At 47.7% G+C, this 20,506-nt stretch overlaps 1 protein-coding gene across 1 annotated transcript; it reads right to left on the bottom strand.

Annotated features, from left to right (window-relative positions):
* Window positions 1-3,622: 3,622 nt before the first annotated feature.
* On the bottom strand, window positions 3,623-16,385 carry LOC149365855 (DNA-directed RNA polymerase III subunit RPC4-like). Its single transcript, XM_089547054.1, has 5 exons — window positions 16,022-16,385; window positions 13,627-13,760; window positions 12,266-12,488; window positions 6,258-6,361; window positions 3,623-4,373 (listed from the first exon to the last, which is right to left on the bottom strand). Exons 1-5 carry the CDS (start codon window positions 16,044-16,046, stop codon window positions 4,077-4,079), a joined length of 783 nt encoding a protein of 260 aa, XP_089403180.1. The 5' UTR covers window positions 16,047-16,385; the 3' UTR covers window positions 3,623-4,076.
* Window positions 16,386-20,506: the final 4,121 nt, after the last annotated feature.

The following is a 20,506-nucleotide window of genomic DNA, read 5'->3' as shown; positions in this document are numbered from 1 at the left end:
TACACGTGGCTGACTGGAATCGACATCCCTGGGGGTTGTGTTGGTCGTCACACCGCCAGCAGCGTTGTGCCTTTTTGACCGATTTTACAACAACAGAAGGCTTGCGCACCTGGTTGCTTGTCTGGTGTACCGGCTCGGTGTTCCGGCGAATCCCTCTCTGCTGGTGACCGGCGCTCTCCGCTCGAACGGCGATGTCGTAAGCTTTGCTGAATGTGAGGTCCTTCTCAGCGAACAGGCGCTGCTGCAGTGACTCGTCACTCAGTCCGCACACAAATCTGTCGCGTAACATCACGTCCAAGGGAAGCATGGTGGTGTTAGCCGAAGAAGCTGCGTCTCCCTCCTGCCCGGTAGCTGTTGTCGACAGCGTTCCAAAATTGCAGTCGGCAGCGAGCTTCTTGAGCGCGGCTACGTAGGCGCTCACAGTTTCTCCTCCCAGTTGATCTCGTCGTTGGAAGCGAGCCCGGCTGTAGACCTCGGATGGCCTTGGGTCGTAGTGCTTTTGCAGCGCTTTTACGATGTCGTCGTAAGACACTGCCGCTGGTGTGCTTGGCTGAATAAGGGCGCAGACAGTATCGTAGGTCTGCTCCCCGCACAGCGTCAGCAGGTTGGCCCTCTTCAAGGCTGGGTCTGTGATGTTGTTAGCTTCAAAGTAGAACTGAAGGCGTCCAACCCACGATGACCACGATGAGCCGTTGAATTCTGGGATCTGATTGGGAAACCCTCGCGTAGCCATGGCTTGTCAATAGCGTTGCGTAGCGCGGGTCGAATCCACTTTCTCGTCGCCGCTGTCGTGTCCGGTCGCTGTGTTGAATGCAGCGAAAGACGCACACGGTACTTTAAGACTTCGTTTATTTAAAGCCGATGAGGGTGCGACCAGCGTCGACCGAGGCAGGAGCCGAACTGGCCGCCCGAAGAAAGGAGGGAGCGGAGAAGCGTCCACGGGAGGGAGTGGCTTCCCAAAACAGGAGGAGGGTGCGGGGGCGCACCATGGGGGGGCATCTGGCGACAGCGTGCGACGAGGGGCAAGTGGTCGTTAGGAGGAGGATGCGAGTGGTCGTTAGGAGGAGGATGCGAGTGGTCGTTAGGAGGAGGATGCGGGGGCGCACACACACAAAAGCAATAAGGGGACACAACAATAAATTAAGTGTGAATCGAATGAATTGTGAATTATATGTGAATTAAGTAGAGTAAGGTGCATTAACTGTAGTTTATGGTGAATTATGTGATTCGATTGTCAGATATGACATCACAATCGACATAGAGGCAAAAAGGAGCAACTAGAAGCAAAGAGGACCTCTCTCTCTATAGGGCCTCTAGAGGAATTAGAGGTGACGTCAATGCTTTCGCATTACTCCAATGCATTTTCCGCAGTGCCCTCTAAGGATTTTTTTACTGTTGCCAGTGTTATCATTTCACGGATTTCATTTTGCATGACCACATTGCAGGTTGGATACTGTTATGCTAATCAATTAGTATACATTTCTATGCACATGTTTCTCTATACGAAGCTGAGTCACTCAAGTTTTGTTTATTTTGGTTGAAAAGACCATACACTATTCTGGAAAAGAAAGAAGAAACTAGGGCAACAGCAATTTCTTGTTAATCATTTTCTGAAATTTTTTTTTGTACTGAACTAAATTTTAATATTCACACACTCCTAGTTAACATAAACAGCGCTGACCAAGAACCTGGACTGTGCCAATCAGATGTTTTCTTTTGCATGCTTCAGTGCAGAACGGCAACGAAAGGCAGTGCAAAAGTGGAAACGGCCAATTGCTGATTCTTTCGTGGTGTTACGCTTCTTTCGTTTTTTCGTGTTGTTATGCTTCCGCGTGCGAAGACGCCTTGTATGGTCGGATACAACCTAAGTCTGCAGCGAAGCTCCACCCACATTCAGCCTCCGCGACAGAATTCCTCCTCGACGAAAAAGTAGTTCGCTGCTTAAACGCTCCTTGTTACCTAAACAAGAAGATTGTCATAAAAAAACTATGAGCTCTAGGACTTTGATACGTGGATTGTTTTATATAGTCAAACATTAAAGAAAAAATTATGAGCTCTAGAATTTTGATACGCGGATTGTTGGATATAGTCACACTAAAAAGCTGATTTCGTTTACTGTTGTGATTGGCCAGTGGAGTAATGCAGGATGCTGAGGATTGCGACCCAGTGTTAGCAACTGCTGTTTAAGTTGTATCCTACTACAGTGGCCAAAGTGCCATAAGGAATTTTGTACAGTCGAATCCGATATCCCAAAGTACTGGCTATATTGAACACAGCTCATCTGCTTCAAAATTATTCGGTGCAACAAGGTGAACGTGGGGTGCGCTCGTTCTCATGTACTCATATTCCGCCCCACATCGGTGTCATGCAATGAAGCTAGCCTGGCGTGCTTAGCTTGCTCTGCTGCTGAAAGCATTGTAAAAACAAGCTGTACCTATCTTATGATAGGCAGTGATAGGCTCCAGCTACAACAAGCGCGTCACTGTAATTCATCTCTGTGCTTCCTTTCAGCATTACCAAAGCTATGATGAGCGCACAGGTGATATTCCGATGCTGTGGAACATATGGGATAGCATGGTGTGCTTCAAATGGAGCCTCTTCACGACTTTTCTGTACGCTCAAAGTGTTTCCAACACAGGCTTCCAACCCCAGGCTGTGGATCAAGCAAATTCATTGTCACTGATTTTTTTCAAAAAGAATGTTGATCGGTCATAAATATGGCATCCGGCTTTCGTCCTGTCCGATCTCACGCAGAGCATCATCTATAAGCAACAAAATCTGCCACTCCTAGGCATAAAGAAGAATGTAGGTTCATTAACAAAAATGATTACTGCTCTAAAAACCAGTTCGAGGCACTAGGCTAAATTTATCGCTGCGTCTCCGTTTGTATATGAGACAGATACTGTAACACTCCGCAAAATGCTTCCGTCAAGCGTACGGAAGCATCCGTATTCCATTCCTAATGTAAACGGTGTCTATTTCTGCCTTCAAATTCAAACTATATCTGCATACGACGAGGCGAAGGCACTGTCCTGATTGGCTGAGGAGATCTTCCATAGCGCTGCAAGGAACTAATGAGGGGGAGTGTACCATGCGTGCAGTGTACTCTTGCTTTTAGGTTAAAAATAAGCTTGCGTGCTGAGATTCCTTCAGATATCGCTGTTGTGTTGTATGCAAGTGTTAACATACACATACAGCTCAAAAGACAGAGAGTGAGCGCTTATCAGCTTTGTGACACACTACCCCAACCGCCTAAATCTGTGCTACCTTGTTTCGCTGGCTGCACAGACTGCTTCACTACCACTTGCATACCAAAAGACAAATTCCTGTAATCAGTGCTCCTGGACTTCTTATTCCGGAGAGCCTTCTGTAGCTGCTCCGACAAGCCGGTCATCAAACGACACACTCTGCCTAACCACATATCAATAGTCCTACATCAATAATTGCTTTAGAGACTATTTATTTCCTTCTATTCCTCCTATTTATTTGTCGTTGTAGAATTAGCTGTCCCGTCCCCTTCGGTAGATGATGTCATAGTGTGCACAGGGAACAAAATATATGGCAAAGTGACAATGCGGCAATCGCAGAGACCCTGGTTTATATTGTGTATTTATTTATTGGAGTACCCCAAAAGGCCCAGTAGGGCATTACATGGGGGGGGGGAACATGAAAGCTAAACAAAGCCATAACTATGAACAAGATAAGATATGGTATTGTCACGATAAGCCAGAGTAACAAATGAGATGGCAAGTGAGCTGGAATAAAGTTAGGGTAACTAGGCAAACAAACAAAACTCAAATACAATAACAGAACTGTGATAAAAAGAAAAAAAAAAGGAAACATTCTCCAGCTGAGCTATGTAAAATACTCTAAGCATGGACATAAAAGCAGGGGCATAATGGGCGCCAGTTTCTACAACGCCTATAAAATTTGCTCCCTGAATGATGCAGGCGACATGAGCCATGCCATCTGTGTCTACGAGGCATTGGGCAAACAATTACTATTGTCTACCCCCTGCTCTGCTTCGTCATGGACAGAAGAGAATACGCTTAATCAATTTATGTACAACGCCTTGCTTAGGAAAAGCTAACCTCAGGAGTGTGCTTTGCTGCTTGCAGAAGCTGTTCCATGTCAGGCAGGCAGATTAACTTGTGCATAATTTGTCCGAGAATGCAGATGTCAGCCACTCCTTCCCTCACCCTCAAGGACATCAGTTCGTGGTGAAAAGTCATACTGGTGCCCATGTCCACAACGAGTGCCACAGAACCGAGTACCAATCGAACACGACCAGACTTCATCACTTGTAGCTTGCCGATGTATCCCTCGGGAAAATCCTTCAGCTTAGTCTGGCCATTGTGAACTTGCTCTTCTTCCTGCACGGAGGACAACAATGGTGATAAGGAACGGGCTTTTTTTCTTGCAGCACTGTAAGAAAAACTAACGAAAGTAGAAGCCTTCATCTCTCTCTGCTCGTGCACACAAACAAACTCTGCTGGTGCACTGAACAGTGCCAATATGAAGATGAAATGTCTTCGTCCTCTTTGGTAAGGACGTCATTAGTTTGAATTGCATGGTTGGAAGATTTCTGAATCCAATTGTCCCGCTTGTAAATGAACATTTTACTGCCAGGCAAACTTCAACATAGCCAGACAGAACCAAAGAATCAATTCCTCAGTGTTCCTTTAAGAAAGTAAGACCTAAGAATAAACGAAATATTGAAGACCAAGAACCAACATCAAGTGCGCATAATTCAACTTTCAATGTACCAGAGATAGAGTAACAGCTTTAAGAAGGGAGGTCCCATACAGAAATTAAATCTTCAATACTTGAGCATGGGATTGGCATTGCTGGCACTGCAGTCTAAATATATTTGCCATAATGGATTATCAGTTACGTGAACACCTATGTACTTGTAGGATATCGTGAGTTCTAGAACAAAACCTTCTATCCGGTTGTCGAAAATACTGGGGGAACCAGAAGCCGGCCTCTGTCAAGTTGCACTTTCCAGATGTTTCACCAGTTGGATAGTGGGGTTAATGACATACTGAAGTATTGCAAAGTTCTAATTACGTAAATCGTGTCATGGTGATAACTACAACATTATCGTTGCTTTTTCATTTGAATTCCTAACAGCCTGCTTCGAAAGCTGAACAGACAGTGTCAGAACATACAGCTATTAGTTTTTGTTTGTCTCGGGTGTGATGTCACATTTCTCCTTGTAAATGCAAGTGAAGCTGTATACAGTTGGTCTAAGAACAGCGTAGGCTTATGTTACAAGCTTCACTTCATGTACACTTCTGTGCAAGCATAATCTAAAAAAAGGGTTTCAAGATGTTTTTTTTTTTGTATGTAAGTTCCCAGTTTTTGCCAGTGTCTCTCCGGATACTTTCCTCTTTGCATTTCACAGGTGTCAATAGTTTCAATCTGTGCCAGTGAACAGTGTGATTCATTAACTTGATTTGACTGTGACTCATTAACCATAAATTAGTACAACAAAAACACTAGCATTTGCACAATAGTGGCAAGCACTGTAAGTATGAAAACTGCCAAAAAATTCAGGGGGCACTTTGTTGACCTAAAGTGCGGTGAAGCGGAAGCCTTAAGCGCGGTTTTGCTGCTTGTGTCACTGATGTGTGGTAAAAATGTTAAGCTTCGCCTCTAAGAGTGGAACGCGACAGTGTCTTGCAACACTGCCAGGGACGACTTTCGTGGGTAAATTGGTTTTTGAGGAAAGGGAATGTATCTCTTGCATATCTCCTGAACCTCGGGGTAAGGGAAGGAAGGAAGATGGGAGTAAACAAAGACACCGTATTCACTAGATGCGCCTTTGTTGAAACTATCATGCTGGCATGGCGGAGTGGTTAGTGTGCTTGTCTCGCATTCCGGAGACCCTGGTTCAATTCCCCAACTCGACAAATTTCCTACTCGGTTTTATTTATCTTTCCGGTGTGACTGGAAAGGTTAATTAGGTTAATTGGTTAATTGAAGTGGGACTAACTCAGTGCCACTTGGAGCATCACTATACGATCCCTTTAATTGGTTGCATGATTACTAGCCAAAGTACAATTGGCCCTGTTTGAAATTCGCGCACTGTGACGTCACGACCATTTCGACCAATTGAAAAGCGTGACATTTCTGTCGACAACTCCTGCTTACAACGATGAGACATTAAAGGCTTCCGCCTTAAAAAACAATCAGTGCCTCTAGCTCAGAGACACGCATACCAAAGCACTGACAAAAGTTTGAAGTAAGCTTACCATTTTCACAAAGTTTTTAGTTCCTTCCTTTTGGGTAGGCTGCACTGCAACCTGCAGGCCAGGCAGAGTGTCAGGAAGCTGAAAGAACAGCAGCTGTCCTGTTTCTGCAGGGAATAATACAAACAGAAAGGACGTGTTCAGATTAAAATCTCAACAAGATTCACGCACACAGAGCTAACTTTACAAAAGAGCTAACATTTTTTGGCTAAGGTTTTCACTAATCCAAGCCATGTCTTCACACAGACACTACTGAGTGGAATAAAAACCTGATGATTTATGGTTCATGGTTTATGGGGGTTTAAAGTCCCAAAGTGATTCAGGCAATGAGGAACACCTAGTGAAGCGCTCCTGAAATTTCAACCACCTGGGGTTCTTTAATGCGTACTGACATCTCACAGTACACAGGCCTCTAGAATTTCGCCTCCACCGAAATTCGACCGCTGCAGCCGGGACCGAACCCGCATCTTTCAGGTCAGCAGCCGAGCGCCATAACCCACTGAGCCACCGTGGCAGCGGAATAAGTTTTCTTTGGGATGGGCTTATTATGTTGCTGGAAAATAAGGATGGTATCCTGAAGCTTAATTAGGGAGAAGTGTTGCATCACTCAGATATAGTTCCACTGCGTTATATGATTAGCATAGAGAGCTGGTATTAGTCTCTTCATAACATGGATGCTGTATCAAGCGCTAGTGAGATCAGAGTTCCGATTTTTATTCCTGAACTCTGATCTCACTAGCACTTGATACAGCATCCATGTTATGAAAAGACTAATACCAGCTTTCAATGCTAATCATATAACGCAGTGGAACTATATTTGAGCAACGCAATACTTCTCCCTAACAGAGCTTATACAGTGAAAACAAGGGCGTCCGCAGAATTTTTTGCAGGGGGGGGCCCCATTGGTTGTTGGCGCCGGAGGGGGGGGGGGGGGGGTATGTTCGTAGCAAAAAGGCACTATTTGCGGAGTAAATTTATTTATTTATATACAAATAAAATAAATAAGTAAAATACACGCATGAAAGAAAAATTACAAACAGCAAATTAAAGCGAGGCTAGGAGAGATACAATGGAGTTTATCAATGAAGAAACAATTAAAATTAATAAAAATGCAAAAAGATACTATCACTTCGTGGAGAAGAGTGCTCAGTCTTGCTGCATACGGGTTCTCGACACACCCGGATTGATGACCAGCACACAGCACAATATGTTCACAAACACGCAACGACAGTCACTCAGTCAGTCTTCCTTGAACAGAAACTGTAGACGCCTCGGATTTTTCTGGGCGAATTGCGTGATGACACTGGTGATAAATTCATTTCTGTGCTTCATTACACGCTCTCGGTGCACACTCATCATACAAAGGCCGTCCAGTCTGTCGTTTGTCATCGTTGAGCGTAGCCACGTTTTCACTCTCCTCATTGTACTGAAGGAGCGTTCGACCGTACAGGTAGTAACTGGCAAAGCCAGAGCCACCTCAATGGCTTTTGCAACACCAGGGAAGAATGTCTTGGCCTGATGTAGAAGCTCGCAGTAAGTTATTTCTGATGGGTCCCCAGTTTTGTTGCACCACATCTCGTACCAAGAGATGGCCTCTTCCTTGAAGTTGTCGATGCCGTAAAAGCACTGGAGTTCTTCGGCGAGAACAGCGAACTCAACACGGCTCAAGTGCTTCATTTTTGATGGATGCAGCTGGAGAAGTTTGAAGCTCCTCTCATTGCTTTCAGAAAAGCGCCGAGCTAAAGAAGCAGTGAGGGAGTCCAAGTACGGCACATATATTGCCACACGGTAGTATTCCTCTGGCGACTGAATCCCGTAGTTGTCTCGGTGGGCCTGACGAGAGACTTGTCTTGGTACAGATATCACCACATTTAAGTGATTGGCTGCCTCCCTTGCTGCATTCATGATGTTAGAGAACTCCTCTACAGCGTTTGTCCGGTGGCCGCGAAAAATACGTTGTAGCTCAGTGATGTGGCCATGCACAGAATGGAAGTCCATGGATACACCTTGCAGAATGTTCGTAGCTGGTTCGAGCCGAGCGCTGTACTTCGCTACAATATGCAAGCAGACGATGAAAGATGAGCTTGTTGTTGCGCAGTAGAGGATGTGAGCTCGTTGTCTAGTTGCAGCGTTCGAGCATGATTCCGTGGACGCGAGCTGCTCGAGTGCTTCGACTATGGCCACGTAATGCTGAGAGAAGATCCTAATAGACTTGTACTTTGCAGACCATCTTGTCTCACACAGCATCGGAATGTTGGGCACCAATTTTCTCCGGAGCACGCTCTCGCGGAAGAAGTTTATGGTTTGTTTGATTATCCCAATTGTGTTTCGAATTTCAGAGACGTCGTTCAAATCGTTGATGACGAGATTTAGTTTGTGACTTGCACAGTGGAAAAATAGTGCCTTCGGGAACTGTTTTTGTATAATTTTGTTCACTCCAGCTTCTTTTCCAGCCATTGTAGAGCATCCATCGTACCCCTGTCCAACGAGGTTCGAAAGAATCAGTCCGACATTCGTCAAAAGCTTCAAGATTGCCGCGGCGATGCAAGCGGAGTTTAATTGCTCCAGCTCTACAAATCCCAAAAACTGCTCTCGAACGCACACTTCGACTTCCGCCTTGTCAATAAAGCGAACGCCTATAGACATCTGCTCTTTTCCTGAAATATCTGCAGTTTCGTCAGCAAGAACGGAAAAAGCAAACGCTTTGTTAGTTTCGGTAACTATCTGCTCTCTCAGGATGTCGCCACAGATTGTGATGATCTCGTTCTGGACGCGGACAGAAGTGTACTTGGCATTGCCAGCAGAAGAAGCGAAGTGCTCCTGAAGTAGAGTATCTCCAGCTTCTACACGAAAGTCAAGCAGATCATTGAAGACTCCACTATCGGACTGCTTGCCGCGAATCGGCAAGTCATGCGTCGCGCAAAAGACAATGGTGGAAACTATTGGAAATAGTTTCTCACGGTTCCTTTCAACTTGCGCGTGCAGTGCTCTGTTCAGCTGCTGTACAACGGGTAGCTGCTTGCCTTTCATCACATCCATAAAGTTCTGTGAGGCCGTCATTGCCTCCTGGTGCCATTGGGATTTTACGTGATCCCTGCACGCCTCGTGCATTTTTCTGTAGTTACTGAAAGCGCGCACGATAAAACTACCTTGAGTACCCCGGTGAACACGCGGAGGAAAAATGACGCAAAAACGACAAAAGGCGCCTTTCGCTGTCGCTGAGTACGCAAGCCAGGGGGCGTAATCTCCCAGCCACTGATGTCTAAAAGGCCTCTTTCCAGGTGTTACATCCTTCTTAAAATCATATGTGACATTTGGCGACCATGGCTTAGTAAGAAGACGTAACTTCAAAAAGTCCGGTATGCCAGTGAGTTTAGCTTTGCCTAGAAACTCTCCTAAGTCATATTCTTGAGGCAAGTTATTTGTTTTCTTGATGTTGTCTCCGGACTTCGATCCCAAGCAAGGAGAAAGGGAATCGTTTCGGCTTACTGCGTGACCGGAGCTCGCTGGTGGAGTTCCTTCCATGGAGACGACGACGCCGGCTACTGTCCGGTGATGAAAGGTTGCATCGCTCTGGTCAAATCCGGACTTGAATCCCAAGAAAGGAGAAATGGAATCATCTCGGCCTGCTGCATCACCTGAACTCACTGTTGACAGAGTCCCTTCCATGGAGTCGACGACATCAGCTACTGTCCGGTGATAAAAGCTTGCATCACTCTGTTCAAATGCTACACCGTTGTCACATGTCACACCAGAATCTGCAGGGGCGCATTTGGATAATGCTTCGTCAGACAACCGCTGACGCTTGAAGAAGCGTCGAATATCCATCATTCGGGACCGCGCGAGACAAAGCTGGCTATGGAGTTCCTCGGGGTTGGTAGTGTTAAAAATATATACACATTGATTGGAAAAACGGTTGAATGCGTACGTTGAAAACAAAAAATGACTATGTATGCAGCGAAAACTTATTTACAAGATAAATGCACGCTCGCAGCTTCATACACTTCGCTCCATCTTGCTCGCGCAACCGCACAGTCGAGTATTTGCACACACACTACTCGCCGCTCGTCGTTTTCTCGTCCGCTGTCTTGGTTGTTCTCAGCTTCGTTGACAACCGGCCACTAAAAACACCGAAGCACAAACAAAGAAGCGCGCACTGTTGTGCTCGGAGATCGGGACCAGGGTCTTCACCGCATTAGGACGAAGCAGCCAGACTACGGAGGGAAGCCTTCGGGAGGAATAGCAAAGCTGGAAGGTTTATTTTACATTTTGTACAGTAGCACGGAGACCAAAGTCAGAAAATGAGGGAGGATGATCTGGCACCCCACAGATTGCTGCTTAAATGCAGTTCAGATTCCCCAGGTACCCAGGTAGGGAATCTGATCTCGGGTTGAGCGTCCAATGGGCTGCTAGCGTCTTCTTTGGCTCCGCCCTCCCCACGTGACGGCGCACACCGCACAGACACACACATACACGGGCAAGGAGGAACTTGGCGTCTCTGAGTCGCGAACTGTTTTCCCAGGCCCAAAGGTCGTTTGCTGCTGAGTGACGATCCTGATCGATGGGGACGCGAGCGCTGACCGCTCACACCGGTGACCTCTTCAGTTCGGTGGAAGGGACAAATCAGCTGTGTCGCCCCTCGGCTTTGTCTGCTGCCCAGGGCGCACGCGGGTAATGAGTTAGCGGCGCCGCCGCCCCGCCGTCGTCGCCACTGGGTCTCGTCGGTCAGTCCACGGGCAGTCCGGGAGAAGCACCGCGCTCAGCCTTCCCGGCGAAGGGATTAGACGTCTTTGTGTACGCCGACGCCGTCGCCAGTAGCTGCCCCACGCAGTGTCTCTTTTGTCTCCCCCGGACAGCAGCGCTTTCCGTCGCAGTAGCCTGATGACGCCGGTCTGGCTCGCCTGTTTCCGCTGCCAGTCCCCAGGAACGCAGTCCGGCACCAGAGCCGCATTCAGCATCGCCGGCGAAGGGGATTAGAGCCTTTGTCCCCGCAAACGCCGAGCCAGAAGCCGCCTCCAGGCCAGCTTTTCCTTGCGTCTTCTCCGAGAAACAGCAGCGCTTTTGGCCGCATACCTGATGACGCCTGACTGTCTCGCCGTTCTCCGCTGGCTGGGCCTCCGATCATTACAGCACACGCAAGGAACGCCGCGCGACTTCCGAGGGGAAGGGACACTCGCCACTCCGGTCGGAAAATTTGTTTTGTGTGTTTTTATGAGGTTCAGAGCCCCAAAACGACTCAGGCTATGAGGGACGGACGGTCTCTTTACCATGCACTGACATCGCACAGTACATGGGCGCTGTTGGGATTTGAGGCCCAGCCAGAGGTGACAGGTGAGCCAGGCAAGCGCCATCGGGCTGCCTTGACCAAAGGCGCTGGTTTCCGGAGAAGACGCAAGGAACGCTGGTGTGGGGGCGCCTCTGGAGACTGCGTCGCCGTGAACAAAAGCAGCTAATCCCCTTTGCCGAAAATTCTGAAAGCGGCGCTTGTACCGAACTGCGCTCTCCCGTGGATCGGAGGAGACAGCGAGCGGCGGCGGCGCCAACTCATCGCCCGCTTGCCCCTGAGCAGTCCGACAAAGCGGGGATGGACACGGCTGATTTGTCCCTCCCTCCTGAAGAATTCATCGGTGGCCGGGGTGTGCACTGTCTGCCTCCGTGTCGCTATCTCTAGAGATCAAAGAAACAGGCACACATCTCAAGACGGCTCGAAACACATGCTCGCCGGTGCCGCTGTATGTCTGCAACGACGCGTCCCCGGACGCGGCACTTTGCAGATGTGACCCAAAGCGTGGAAGCAGGGCCGCTTTTACTCTTTTGGCTGAGCGCACCGCCGCCCCTGACGTGCGGCCATCACTCACGGTTCGAGTGAGTGATTTTCCAGGGGGGTGCAGCCGCCCCCCCTTGCCCCCCCCTCCGGACGCCCATGAGTGAAAATATTTATATAGTAAAAAGATCGGCATTGTAGTTTTATAACAATGAGCTGCTTCACCAACCCGTTATGGGCCGCTCACCTGGTATGTTTGGGCCTGTGCACAGGTCAGCCACAGACAGTTTTTGCATAGCTGTGCGTGATACAGAATTGCTCAGGTCAGGCCTATCCAGCGGCTCCTTTTTGATAATTCGCCCATCGACCGCGATTTCCGGCTTGTGCACAGGGACAGCGACCGGTGCCCCTGGCAGGGGTAGGGTGGTAGGGCCGAGCCAGGGCCCATCTGCTGACCCATCATCAATAAACTGCACAGCACAAGACCACAAACACAAAGAAATTAATAGGAGAGTGAACATGCCCCACTTACAAAGAAATAAAACATGTACGAAACCTTGTATGACAAGCCAAATGCAAAGCAAAATTAAAAACCGAAATTCTCAGCAAAGAACCTTTCTAAAGACCTGAAGCAAAGTCAATCTTAACGTGAAAGCCTTCTACAGCCCAACTATGTCCACAAAAAAGCACCCTCGCATCTCCCCATTCCCCAGGATGAAGGTGTGACTGTGCCAGCTGTAATGCACTCCCCCCCCCCCCCCCCCCCTTCTTTCCTACCCCATGTCCATCACTCCTGCCTGAATTGCATTCTTATTGGCCAGAAGGTAAACAAAGAAGTTTTCAATTATGACATCCCAGCAAACCAAAAACCTCTCAGAGATGTCTAGCTAGACATCTCTGAGAGGTTTTTGGTTTGCTGGGATGCTATAAAGACAACAAAGAGCACACAACTGAGAGGACAAGGTAAACCTTGCAGGAAGCCCTCTATAGTGATATCATTGCAGAAAATGTAACAAGGAGTTTTTTTTTTACAATGAAGAAATAACTCAAGGAACAATACAGTGTTTCTTAACTGTTACTATCAGCGTGCTCAAAAGTATAATGTAAGACCTTGTTTGTTGAGCAGGCACTGAAGCCAATGCCACCGTAAATTCCAGCTGCAGTGATGGATAGTTATGCTCCATAATGCCTGCTTCTCATTATTATATAGCACGACCACCGCCGCACAAACAGTACTGTTCATTCATCAATAACACATTCAAAGATAATGTGCAGAATTCAACATTGCAAGCCAGTGCGCAGCAAGAACTGCTTGAATGTGCCATGCATACTATTCTTACGCATTTAGGTGCATCACAGGCAGGCATGGTGGTTAAAAAAGTGCACATTTATTTTGCAAATCCTCTTGCCAGGCATACCTGTCATTGCATACAGTGCAGCAGCAACACCAATCCCACATTGCCCACAAAAAACCATGTGCAAGTAATTACAGAGACAAAAGCACGATCAACATGATATCACCTTTGCGGGCAGTGGCTGCTTTCGAAATGATGCACTCGAAAACACAGAGGTCAATGAAGCACTGAGGTGACAAAAAGCAACACTCACATCACTCTTAAGTAAGACTTCAAGCTTCTTATCATCCTGAAGCTTCTCCTCGGCTACCTGGCTGCTGCTGCTCTGAGCCTCGCACTTCGCTTCCTCAGCAGGCACTGACTCAGACTTGCTCCACCTAGCAAGCCCTGCAAAAACACTTTCTTAGTTGGTACAGTGTCTCTTGCTGGTAAAGGGAGGCAATCGGCAAAAGCAACAGCATATATCTATGACAACAGTTGCAGTTAGTGCAGGTATCTGAAACTGCAGATACAATGCCAAAAAAAAAAAAAAACGAGAGTCACTTGTCAATAGCTACTAGGTAGTAGTCCCCTAGAATCTTTTTCAGGACAGTAACTGCCATGAGGAATGCTAAGACACGAAGAGTCATGTACGTTAATCATCGTTATACGATAACAATACATCATCAGATCGAAAAGAAATGCAAAGTATGTTTGCTCTTATCTTCATCTCCGTGCATTTATTTACAGTCTATGATGACACTGCTAAAAATTCGTGCTAAGATTTAAAACTTACAAAGTTGTTACGTAGCTTATTTTCTATGCTCAGTTCATAAATGAAGTGTCCGACACGACAGGTTAAAAGTGAAAAGGTGTTTGTGGCTTTTACGTCATTTAGAAAATCACAAAATGCACAGAGAACCGAAATGTAAACATGCTCCAGCAGTGGTTAGGACTGGTAGTGTCAGGTCTGGAGTCCCCCTCCACATTCAAGGCTAATTTTTCTTCAGTCGTACTGATTGCAGATGGAAAATAGCTAATACACTAGCTAATCTTCATGATCATCTAAATATGTTTCTCACAAGTCCAAGAGCAAAAAAGAATAGTACCATTACACAATTTTACCAACACACAAAGTGATGTTCGCAACTGGGGTTCTAAGTTCTCTTTCCTGCCATCCCTAAACAAGGAAAGAAGGCAATTTTTAAGGCTATTTCTTCTAAAAATAATTCCTACATTACAATCCTGCTGGTGCACTCTTGATCGCGAAACAAAATGTGCGAACAACGAAAGTGTACTGCACACTGCCCGGCATTCTGACATTTGGCACAAGAGCCGGAACAGAGAAAAGGACTAGCTCCACTTTAAATTTCAAGCCGGTCATTGGCCAGCGGGGCAGAATTTACTGAGGTTTAGTTTCGATCTTCGATGAATCAATTCTGATTTCAGTCCCACAAAAAGAAAGGTGCCGACGCTTTCCGTATTTAATCGTCGTTGTGCCCTAGGAAAATCGCAGTGATTCCGTGTGCCGAGTACGCCGTCTACTGACAACCAAACAGCGAGTACCTATCACATGGTTTATAGGGGTTTAACGTTTCAAAGCGACTGAAGCTATGGTTTGATTAATGGCGGTTTAACGTACCAAAGCAACACAGGCTACGAGGGACGCCGTAGTGAAGGGCTCCGGAAATTTCGGCCACCTGGGGTTCTTTAATGTGCACTGACAGAGCACAGTATATGGGCCTCTAGATTTTCGCCTCCATCGAAATTCGCCGCGGCCGGCATCGAACCCGCGTCTTTCGGATCGGCAGCCGAACGCCGTAACCACTGAGCCACCGCGGCGGCCCTACTGAGGTTATGATGGACGCCCTAGTGAAGGGCTCCGGGAATTTCGATCACCTGGAGTTCTTTAACGTGCACTGACATCGCACAGTGCACGGGTCTCTAGAATTTCGCCTCCATCCAAACTCAACCGCCGCGTCCGGCATCGAACCCGCGTCTTTCAGGTTAGTATAGTCGAGCGCCATAACCACTGAGCCACCGCGGCGGCTGCCTATCATATAGTGGAGTACCTATCATGTACTAGTTTTAAGGCGAAAGCCTTCAATGGCTCATACTGTCGTGACCAAGACGTGTTAGCAAATTTGTCCACATTTCAGATTGGTCGAAATGGTCGTGACGTCACTGCGCGCGACTTTTAACGGGTGTCCACCGAAATATGTGAGACAGCTACTGCGCAATTTCCTTTCCTCAAATACAATTTTCGTCTGGTGTCCACCGACATATTCTTCATTACGACCCTCTTTCTTCTTTCACAACCTCCCTTCCTAACGGTGCGGTTCAGGTGTCCACCGAGATGACAGAATTACAGCGCCATTTCCTTTCCTCAAAAAGCTTTGCTTTCAAAGGGCAGCGCATCGCGCCGAACGGGTGGTGGCGTTCCGTGGACTCGCACAACACGCTGTCGCGTTCCACTCCTAAAGGCAAAGATTAACCGTCATTAATTGCCAGTTAATTAATGCACCAACAGAAAGTGAAGTGAACAATCGCGTAGCAGAATGCAGCACTCAGGCTTTCGCCTTTCACCACTTTAGCCGCTTAAGTTCCTCCTGATTTTTTGCGATAACAAGCGTCGCGTTTCTCTCGACAAAGCATCCGACACTACTTACATAGAAGGTCTTGACCATATGACATCGTGCAGTCTTCGGCGCGAACGTACTGGCACAAACAGCGAAGCACTGCGCAAGCACTACAGTTACGATAGCACAGAAACCGCACAATACGTGGATCTACGATTGAGCGGTGACTACAGCGCAGTGGCGACGACGATGATATAAGATCTACCAATGCGGACGATAACGCGCGCCCTGCGTTGTGAAGAAGTAAAGGTGGTAAAGGCTCCCGACCCGCCCTGCAGTTCTTCGTTTGTTTTGAAGCGAAAAGCTTCACTACGAAGGTCGGATCCGAGCTTCGCGTATGCCGGGTGCTGCAAAAGCCATATTCTGCGCATGCGCGAAACCGAGTGAAGTCACGCGCAGCGCAAGTGGCCGCCGACTCCGTAATAAAAAAAAGAATAAAAATAAGCACAGAAACGAAAATAAAAAAGAATGAAAGAATTAAAATATCAGAAATAAAAAAAAATAGATAAAAGACAAACAGTGCGCCAGGAAACGCATATCTCGGTGGATACTCAAACCGCGACGTAAGGGCCTTAAGGAAAATGAAATGAAAATTGGTTTTAAGGAAAGGAAATGCTCTCAAATCTTGGTGTACACCCGAAAGGATTGGACACCACAGTACATCTCTAAAGCAACCTTCTAAAGCAGCGCCATATTCACTACACGCGCGTCTCCTCCTCCGCCTCCGTACAGGCAGTGTGTGGACGGCCGAACGCTCCACCGTTATCGTGGTGCTCAGTGCATTGTGCGCGAACTGCGACAGCCATGACGTCAAACCAAGCGTAACTGAACCTCTTCGCTTGTATATCCATGCTTAACCACAGCTAAGCCACTGCCATATTTTTTTTTTTAAGTTTGTCATGCTAGTGGGGGCGCGGGCTCATACAGCTCTCACATGACACAGCGCTGCGTCTGTCACTGCCTCTCTCCATAAAAAGCCCACGATGCGTTCGTAAATGTGTTCTCTCGTGCTGGACAGTGACAGCATACTGTTTTAATGTCAGAGCTCTTTATCATACCAGTTACCGTTTGAAATCCGGCGGTCTGGTAGAGCCAAATTCGAAGTGAAAGTTAAAGGTTAATGGCCGATTAATGACTGTCGCGACTCCCGTGGACAGTAACGCAAACTACGTTCAAGTTTGCGAGCTTGTTGATGGACGCACTAGCACATATACCCACCGCGGCGGCTCAGTGGTTAAGGCGTTCGTCTACTGAGCCGGAGTACCCGGGTTCGAATACGACCGCGGTGGGCGCGTTTCGATGGAGGCGGAACGCAAAAGGCGCTCATGCGCTGTGCAATGTCAGTGCACGTTAAAGATCCCCAAGTGGTCGAATTATCCCAGAGACCTCCACTACGGCACCTCTCTCTTCTTTCACTGCCTCCTTTATCCCCTCCCTACGGCGCGGTTCGGGTGTACACCGAGATGTGAGTGAATATGAGTGAGTTACTGTGTCATTTCCTTTCCTGAAAAACCAATTTTACAATTTTAATTTTTTCAATAGGCCACCGGCGTTCACTGGGTTCAATGGCATTGGCCTTGACAACACTGTTATAGACTACGCTGATTTAGGCTCCCTGGGTCAGTGGACACCGGAATCGCGCTTTGAGGTGCGTGACAGCGATGATAACCACCACCACCAAAAAACCGTACTTTTGTGCAATATTTCGGACTTAGCACTGCTAAACTGCCTGCCATGTTCTTTTATTTAATTTAGCTCATAGGAAATTAGTGTAGGGTAATAGTTTTTTGCCTTAGAGATAACTTATTAGAAAGTTGTAGAAAAGACACGTGTCAGTGGAAGCACGTGAACCAGTGAGGGCGCCAAAAGACGCCAAGTCCCCACCCCGACTTGAATAGAGGGCAAGCCACCTTGCTCCGCAGTTTGGAGACGCACACTCCATCCTTAGCCATTCTAGGCTTTCACTCATCACAGACAGGGAATACGACCCCGTCTGCCAAAACTGTAACCAAGGAGAAATCGCCACCCAGGCGCACATCCTCTGGGACATTACTGCCAGCTCCCTCCAAGGAGGCCACACCAAGCCCATCTGCCCTAAATCCTGACATATGGCAATAAAGTTGTCTCTCTCTCTCAGCGAGCCTCGCCCTGGTGAGCCCAGCGCCTCCCACGATGTGTGTGTGCACCTCCAGAACAAAATTATGGAGCTGCAGTACTGACCTGACACCCCACGAGCTGAGCTACGTCCTCGAACGCCGTCTAGTGCCACACCGCTCCCGGTGCCACACCGTTCCCTGTGCCTATGGCATTGCCAACAAAATGCTCTGCAATCTCAACTCTAAGCAGCACCCCACTCTCCTCGCTACATTCCACGTAGTCTGGTGCAGACAGAACGTTCCGCAAGAGCGGCGCAGCACCGTAGTGGTGTCTATCCTAAAGCGAGGTAAATCCCCGCCAACATATCAAGGCCTGCCGGCTGGTTTTGCTCGCCCCGGTGGCTGGGATGTTCGAAGGCATGGTGCTGTGGCGTCTAGAGTGGATTGCAGCTGCACGCAATGCCTTCCCTGCTGAACAGAGTGGGTTCTGAAAGCTGCGTAATAGGTAGCTACTCTTGAGAACAGTGTGGGCAGCAAACAGTGTGCTTACTTGGCTCTGGTCAACATGCGTAGTGCCTTCTTTCTGCTGTCCCACGCAGCCATCCGGGTGCGTCGCTCCAATGGCTCAGGATCCGCAAAAAGCACGCGTGGTACGTAACCGAAGGCTGGTTGCCACAGGAACTGTTTGAAAACAGTTTAGTTTAGTTTATGGTGTTTAACGTCCCAAAGCGACTAAGGCTATGAGAGACGGCGTAGTGGAGGGCTCCGGAAATTTAGACCACCTGGGGTTCTTTAACGTGCACTGACATCGCACAGTACATGGGCCTCTAGAATTTCTCCTCCAAGGAAATTCAACCTCCGCGGCCGGGATCGAACCCGCGTCTTTCGGGTCAGCAGCCGAGCACCATAACCACTGAGCCACCGCGACGGCTTGTTTGAAAACAGAGATAGCAGATAGGACGAAAGAGAAGAACACAGACACATGCTTCCGATCCCGTCATTTGTGTTAATTTTCTGGCTATAGTCACGTGCTGGGCACGTCTCCTCACATTCTCTCCCAAAATCTCCTATCTGCCTCCGGACATTCTCCGTTTATTCGGAGGGCTCGTGCCTTCGTAAAGCCATGCCAAGCAAACATGCTGCATTCTGCACTCCGAGACCCGGAGGTAGGTGAGGTCCTACACTGAGAACCTGAGCATCATGTCCAGGAGCAAAGTCTCGTGAGAATAAGATCCTTTCCTGGTTTCCTCGCCAAAAATAGCCTTGGAGTGCACCTTAACAAGACATCGTCATGCAAGAGAACGCAAATGTCCCCCTTAAAATCAATGCAAGTGTCTGTGTCCCCTTCCGTCCCTTCTATTAGCATTATTCAGTCATTTCCATCAACATGCACCAACCAGCCTGGCTAAGCCCTCTTCTAGACCGTTTGGAAGGCGGTCACTGTGCAATGAGGAGGATGTGGGGAGAGCGTAAGAAGGCACCAGCAGTGGATGGCTGCCACAGGAACACCCAGAGGGCAGTAATCCTGTAAAGAGGGCATGGCGAGAGTGTCGGAAGGAGTAACCAAAGGGCTGTTGCCAATGGAACCATCGTGAAGGTGGTTACAGTAATCCTGGAAGGAGGGCATGGCGAGAGTGTCGGAAGGAGTAACCAAACGGTTGTTACCAATGGAACCATCTTGACAGTGGTGGCTACTGTGGAAAGAAGATATGGCAAGAGAAGAGGAACTGCCAACCAAAAGAGGGTGGTCACCATGGTTACTGTGGAAAGTGTGAAAAAAAGCTCTTGGTTTTTTCCTTGGGGCAATTTACTCTCAATAGTCATGCACACTTGAAAATAATTGAAGTGAATCGGCTTCACAAAGAGACAGCTAAGGCCGGACGAAGCGGTTCCCCAGCAGGTTGCCCTACTCATCTGGCACATGCGCACCGATAAGCAGCGGGGTTTCAGCCAGTCAATGGCCTGACAAGTGTCTTCCGATGAGGAAACTTGAGCATAGGAGCTAAGCTTTTTGAATGTGGGCACATTCGTGCACAAATTATGCTGAGATTTCGCGAACACATCTTTAAAAACTCTACAAAAGTCATAATGCACAACATATAACATAATACTGCCACCAAAGCAGCAAAGCTTAGCACTGCGTGGTTTCTTCTTATCTGCCAAACCAACTAACTACAATCACGACGAAGTTTGCATTCCTTGCTTAAGTCTGCAGTGTCCCATATCATAACTGTGCACCTGACGTGCTGCAAATTACACACCGTTCCAAACCACATAAAGGGCCCTTTTGGCGCTTACTATTCGGTTACAACTAACCACGCAATAAAGATCACCACAGAAGCTTTATGTGGCAAAGGTATGTCTCTGGTATACATATACGTGCAATGTAAGTTCTGCTTCAAAAACTGGAAGATGAAGG

The sequence above is a fragment of the Amblyomma mixtum genome, chromosome 1 (assembly GCF_055824585.1).
Source record: "Amblyomma mixtum isolate Tamu chromosome 1, ASM5582458v1, whole genome shotgun sequence".
In the NCBI taxonomy this organism is placed as follows: domain Eukaryota; kingdom Metazoa; phylum Arthropoda; class Arachnida; order Ixodida; family Ixodidae; genus Amblyomma; species Amblyomma mixtum.
The sequence above is the reverse complement of the archived record's forward strand: the minus strand, read 5'-3'. Positions and strand labels throughout refer to the sequence as shown.